Source organism: Puntigrus tetrazona, chromosome 20 (genome assembly GCF_018831695.1).
Source record: "Puntigrus tetrazona isolate hp1 chromosome 20, ASM1883169v1, whole genome shotgun sequence".
NCBI lineage: Eukaryota > Metazoa > Chordata > Actinopteri > Cypriniformes > Cyprinidae > Puntigrus > Puntigrus tetrazona.
Window position 1 is genome coordinate 7597881 of NC_056718.1, and position 6708 is coordinate 7604588.

General features: G+C 39.0%; 2 protein-coding genes across 3 annotated transcripts in view; one reads left to right on the top strand and one right to left on the bottom strand.

Annotated features, from left to right (window-relative positions):
* LOC122324530 (forkhead box protein N3-like) overlaps positions 1-3722 on the bottom strand; it is an 11025-nt gene extending 7303 nt beyond the window's left edge. For both annotated transcript variants that reach the window (XR_006247193.1, XM_043219037.1), the window contains exons 1-2: positions 3517-3722; positions 773-831 (exon numbers count right to left, since the gene is read on the bottom strand). Coding sequence is in view for 1 of the 2 variants with exons in the window: in XM_043219037.1 (XP_043074972.1) it covers positions 773-831; positions 3517-3707 (250 nt within the window). In the remaining variant the exon portion in view is untranslated. The remainder of the gene's footprint in view (positions 1-772; positions 832-3516) is intronic.
* Positions 1-6708, top strand: part of LOC122324529 (leucine-rich repeat-containing protein 52-like) — a 106671-nt gene that overhangs the window by 51648 nt on the left and 48315 nt on the right. The gene's annotated exons all lie outside the window — the stretch shown is intronic.

Sequence of the window (6708 nt, forward strand, 5' to 3'; positions counted from 1 at the left end):
TTGACGGACACAGTTTTCTTTCCTGTTTTGACATATTTCCTATCGGAACCGGAAGTTTGAGTGGGACTTACTGGAGGTCTCATTGTGTCATTGTGATTTTTAATTGCTGAAAGGTGATAGGTGGTAAAATCTCAGCAATAAAAAGTACAAAAGCTGTCGCAGTGCCTTTTCAAAAGGTACATGTTTGTACCTAAAGGATTCATTCTGGTACCTAAAAAGGTACGTATTAGTACTAACGTGTACATATTTGAACACAATAGGTACAAAAGTGAAGCTTTTGAAAAGGTACCGTCCCAGTGACATCTTTTGTACTTTTAAAATTTTGTACTTATCAATTAAACAAAAAAAAGTGTATTAATTTTATTTAATTTTTTTATTTATATTTATTGTTTTTATATATTTTTAAAGTTCTATTTCAAATAAATGTTGTTATTTAAAACCTTTTATTCATTAAAAAAAATCCTGCATCATGGTTTCCACAAAAAATAAGCAGCACAAATTATTTCCAAACTGGAAAAAATAAATGTTGTATTAGCAGAAAATCCAGGTTTAAATACAATGCATTTTAAAATTACTGTATTAATTATGTATTTGTTTTTTCAATTACTATTTTCATTATATTTTTGACTAACTAAATGCAGTCTTTAAAAAATAAACTAGAATACGGATGGTTTCACAGCTAGCAAACAGCTATTTAAACCCACAAAACATTTGACATAACTGAGTCTTTAAGAAACAGAATGGAAGACATACAGGGCTTTAGGGCTTTTACCTTGTAAGAGCACTCCTCCATTCTTTCTGAAGAGTGGACTTCCTGGCCATAGTGGAGGACTGAGGGTTAAAAACAGAGCCAGAATGAGAGATAAAATCCAGACACTGTGAAAAGCATTGAGTGATAAAATCGCAAAGAAAAAACAATATTTTATGAACTTCTGAAATCCTAGTCAAAGCAGGGGAGGAAACTAAATATATGAGATCATGGTGTGGAATGCAAACTGGAGACTGAGAGGTACCTAACTGAACCAGTACAGACTTTCTGGCGAGGCTCGGAAATCCCATTATTTACCATGATTGCTCATTATAGACTGTCCATAGCAATGGATCCAAATGGCTTGTTCTTCCAATAACAATCGATATAATCCTTTAACTCAGATTGACTCACTCTTTTAGTCCTGAAATCAGATCCTCAAACCGACAGCGAGCATCACGTTTTTTTAAGCGATATGAACAGTTGGGGCTGTTGAGGTTTACAGATGAGCAGACTGGCATCACATTTATCTTATCTCATTATTCTAACGTTGTAAAACGCACCCCACTGTTTCAAAATGTGTAATTTTTTNAAAACAGCCACTCATTACAACACACACTTGAAGTCGTCATGAAATCTTTTGTAAATGCATGTTATTGATCTTATCTTACACAATCCAAATGCAAATGAATGGGTTAAAGTGCATCGTTTTGAAACCCTTTGTAACAGTTTTAATAGCGAAGGATCAGCGATCTTCACGTACAACCGTATGGGCAAACCAAACCGTAAGCCGCAGAAACGTGAAGATGTGAACTTCTCGGGTATTTTGGGTTTTTCAAAAACCTTAATTTTTCCAATTTGTCCTAGCACTTTTGCCAAATCAGAACCAAACCACAGCAGAAAGGTTCCCCAGAGGGTGAACATTAAAAAAAAAAAAAAAAAAAAAAAAAAAAANAAAAATCAAAAATAGTTACAAATACGCAACCATTTGTCCTATCATCACGAAAATTGGTACGCACAGTTTTGGACCAAAATTTCACAAGTGTCTTTAAGGACATTTGCATATATGAAAACACGGCAGCCAAAGGCCAAGAAGTTTGAGCACCTATTAGACGATCTAGGTCAATCAGAATGAAACTCACTGGGTCTATTTGACTCATAGCCTAAAGGTCTGTGAGAAATATTAAAGGTGCCATAGAATCTAAAATTGTAAAAAACAGTTCTGTACATGGAAATGACGTACTGTGAACCTCAAACACCAATGTTTCATCCTTCATGTGTAAATAAAAAAAAAGACCACTGAAAAATAGGTGAATCGAAAACGTAACACAGAGCGTGACGTGAAGTGGATCCCTCCTGTGTTTCTTTCCTGTTATGTGAGCTATTGAAATTAGCTGCACTGTTAAACAGCCAATCAGAACAGAGCTCAACATTATTATTCGGGACCCTTCAAATACGGTAAAAACGGACTAAACCTAGGGCTATAATGCACATGTACATTTTTTTTGCCCTTAATTACGCCACATAAACTTTAAGCAGACATCAGAGAACAATTTAAAAGACAATTTAAAATCAATGCATTCTACGGCATCTTTAAAGAAATCTGCCAAATCGGGCAAGTAAAAGATACATGGATGCATTTATATAGCTCCACACTGACCACAAGGTAATCACCCCCTGCTGGCCTCAACACAGCACCTCTTCCAGCAGCAACCTAGTTCTCCCAGGAAGTCCACCATCCACGTACTAACTAGGCTCAACCCTGCTAACTTGTCTGCCTCCAAGACTCTTCAGCTGATGAAAAAAAGCCACTTACAGAACAAAAGCGAAAAGTTGTGTGTTTGTAAACAGAACAACACTGTATAATTGACTGTACAACTGTTTACACAGTAACCGGCTTTCATTTCCCCAAAGAGAACAAGGGACCACAAACTACTGAGAGCAGCTCCTTCATCCCACAAGTGGAAGTGGGGGAAAAAAAAAAAACAAGTAAAAAGCAAGAAAACAGACACGACATCTTCTGTTGCTATGGAGTTTAGTGTTGCTAAGCCTATAATGTATTTCTTAGCACTAACTGTCTGTCCTATCCCTGTTTTTTTTTTTTCTTCTTTTGCCAGACAAATAGCTTTGTGCTACTGTTCCACCTGTCTTATGCATGTGTTGCCATGGAGGTACTCTGGTCGTCACAGCAACAGCAGAGGAGAAGAAACGATTCAGGAAGGGCGAGCATGTTTCGTTTCTTTACATCCCACAGATTCCCCAGAGGACCATGTCCGGTTGCTGACAAGTGTTCAAGAATGAGTGAGGAACTGACCCCAAACCCGCACACACCGAATCAATGTGTTCTTCACAGGAAGGTCATAAGAGAGGTCAGGAAAAAAAAAAAAGCTTGTATGCGATCTTTTTTGCCTTTGGTCTTCCTATCTTTCTCTTTCTTAAAGATAAAGAGAAGATTTATTTAATCCAAAGCTCTTTTACGGTCAAAACGATTCATGTCATGGTAGAGTTTAACATCCTCTCGGTCACATTTTGTTATTCCACACTAAGACGCGCTGGTTTTTGTGCTCATGCTCTTTATTTAGAAACGGAAAAGTCTGGACTAGGATTTTTAAGGCCTTCAATATGGAAAGTGTGAATGAAAATAACAGAAGAAAACAAACCAACTAAGAGGGAAAAAATCAAATAGCTGGAAGGTGCAGAGGAAAAGAAAAGAGAGGAACAAGAAATGGACGGCAAAAAAAACCCTTAGTGACAAATTGAGGCGTTACCTGTGGTATTGCTGAGGAGAGGCAGACGGGGAGGTAGAAGGTTTTGGAAGCCGAGGGGAATACGGATGATATGGAGTCTTCTTCAGCGCCTGGATCAGATTGTGTCTGTAGTCAGGATCAATAGACCAGAGAGAACCCTTTCCTATGCTCTGAAATACAAAAAAGACAAAGTACTGATGTGATACAACCATGGCAGGTGATAATAATGAATTCCAGGTGCTTTGGAGGCTGTGCTTTAAAATTAAACTATTATTATTTTATGATATTAGCTACCATCCTACAAAGTTTAACTCCAACCCTAATCAAACACACCTGAACCAGCTAATCAAGATGTTCAGGGTTACCTGAAAACAACTGCCAGGTCTGCTGAAGCACGGTTAGATCTGAAGTCTTAGAAATGTGACCCATCAGGATCCGGATCGGTCTGCTTTTTCGATTCTTGGGACCCATAGCAATGCACATTTTGCATGTATCATTTTAGTTCACATAGCTCTTTCCTAATGAGCTGATGGGAAACGTGCAGCGCTGTGGGGTCTCCAGGATTGGAAACTACTTCTATTAATGCAGACAAATTAAATAGGAACAAATAGCCTAAGAAAGAATAACAACTGTAAAATCTTAGAAATGTGGGCATTTCCTCTTTTAAAAGAAAAGATCCTAGAAAAGTCATCTTAAAGCATCTTAACCCTTAAAAGAGGTCTTTGGGTCCGAAATAAGGAGCACAGACAAGAACTTTTAAGACGCTTAAAGTGGTGGAGAAAAATGGACAAACATGAAGAAAGAGAAGAAATGTGTTGCACACCATACACGACAGTGATTTAAAGACATGCTTATTTCTCCGACACAGAACAGAAATGGAAGCAATGAAATCAGTTAAACAGGCAGCAATGCAGCAGCGATGATTTGTGTCTGTCACGACCTTCTATGAGAAAAGTGACCACCCAAACAATTACAGCACTTTCAGAAACGTTACTGTTATTTCCTATTAAAAATATGTTAAGTATGTCTCTGTGTGTGTGTGTGAGATTGAGTGAGTGAGTGAGTGAGAGAGAGAAAGAGAGAGAGAGAGAGAGAGAGAAAGAAAAGATTTCAAATTTCACATTTCAAAGCAAAGACTTATAATAGACCCTACTCTTAAAAGCGTTCTCTTCTCGGACAACCAAACAATCACAGAAAAAAAAAAACTGTATTATAGCTAGCAACGGGGGTCAGCCCCACCTCCTCACTAAAGATAAAAGTTTTTGTCTTTTCCTCGCTTAGAGTTGCTCCCGTATTGGTCTTGAATCACTTTTTAGCTAAGACTTCTTTGAGAGGATTTTTCGAATCTTTTAAGATTACGGGCCCAGGGCTTTTCAAATGCTGTCCGGTGGGGGCAGTGTCCTGCTGAATTTAGCTCTAACCCTAACTCTAACCCAAAAAAATCAAACTGAGGTGTTCAGAATTACTTGCAAGGAGGGTTAGCACCACTTCCAGTTTAAAGTCTGCAGGTCTCAAGAGTTAAAAGAGACTAATCTAAACGCATTTGAAACAGAATTCACTTCAGCCTGATGCTCTCAAGAACCTTCAAAGTTCCCATTGAAATAAACGGTACATTATCAGAGAGTACATTTTTGCGAAGTATTGAGGAAAAGCGGGGAGGAGGATTAGACCCAGCACTCGAGACCCTTGTTGTCTAGAGAATACAGAGGCACCTTTAAAACTGCCTCAAAAGGCAACACTGGCATATATTTTTAGATCAAAGAAGCCGTTCTCCACCTAATTAAGCTGTCTGCCCTCCATCAGGGGCTTCCAGAGCCACATTTCACTTTACCAAAAAACACAACTCACACAAGGCATGAAATTCAACCCGTGCCGCTTTGATCTCGGCTCTCGTATTAAGCACAAAAATAAGTGAGACGGGATGATGAAAGCACTCTGATATTATCGTAGTTACAGAACAGCCGCTATAGCAATGATCAGCAGTGTTTACCGACACACTACACAAGGCAATTAAGGGGAAGGTTTGATTAGACGGGCCGACAAGCTGGCAATTGCCAAACGGTTGGGGGAAGCAACTTTATTTCATGTATCTGTGTGTGTGTGTGTGTGTGTGTGTTTGTGTTTTTCACACTGCTGGAGGAACCATTGGCCCAGCGTGCCGTTTCCACCCGGGGTGCAGGGTAATTCAAATACACTCCCCATGACTTCATTCATAACTTCCCCCACCAGTCTTCCATCTGCCCTCAATTAGCCATCAACACGCCTGCAAAACAACATCACAGACTGACGTACATCATTCACCAGCTCCGGCGCGCCATCCGGGGGACGGCTGCGGCTCACCTGCCTGCCAGAGCCGCAAGACCTCTCTCTACAGGAGACAGTGGAGGAGCGGACATGCACCTGTGGTTTTTACTGGTCTCCAAGGCAACAAGTAGAAGAGAGGGACGGCTGGTTGTCTGGTTGGAGGCTTTGGCACGAGCATCTCAGTCTACATGGAGACAATGATGGCGCTTTAAAACCAGCCCAGACCCATGTGCTAATCTTTCCCAACCGTGGTAAATGAGGAAAGCAGATCTCTGCCACAGACTCTACGCTCAGAGAGCCAGAATACATGATTGCCTATGTTTAAAAGAGAGGGTTTCTACTCACGGCTTATAAAAGTACACACATGAATGTTAAAAGGGTCAAATCATGGAAAACTGGATTTTCCATTTTTGGAAACTAAGCTGCAATAATGGCTTCTTCAGAAATATTCACGGTTCTATTGACACAACCTCATTTAGACACGACACCCTATATATTATTTTAATGCTTATTCAGTATTTAGGTCAACCTTAGTGTGGAGTACACCTGGTTTGAAGTTAGCTGCAGCAATCACGCCGTAGAAAATATGGTAGCAACATTCAAGTTAACCGTATTTACATTTAACTGATATAATGTTAATATACCAATCCTATTGAAGTACTGAAATCTGTTTTGCGCCATTTTAATAAACTGACAACTAACAAAAGCAGGTGTTGAAAAGAAAGTCACATGATGAACCAAAGCTAACCAAAAGCAGCTTTTAACTAGTAAGATATATAGAAGGTGCATAGCTAAAATGAAATGAATGAAAATGAAATGAATGAAACTGAAATAATGCAATTAAACATTAATTTAATAACATTAGATGGAACAAACAACCCTAGTATGAAAAACATCACTATATATATA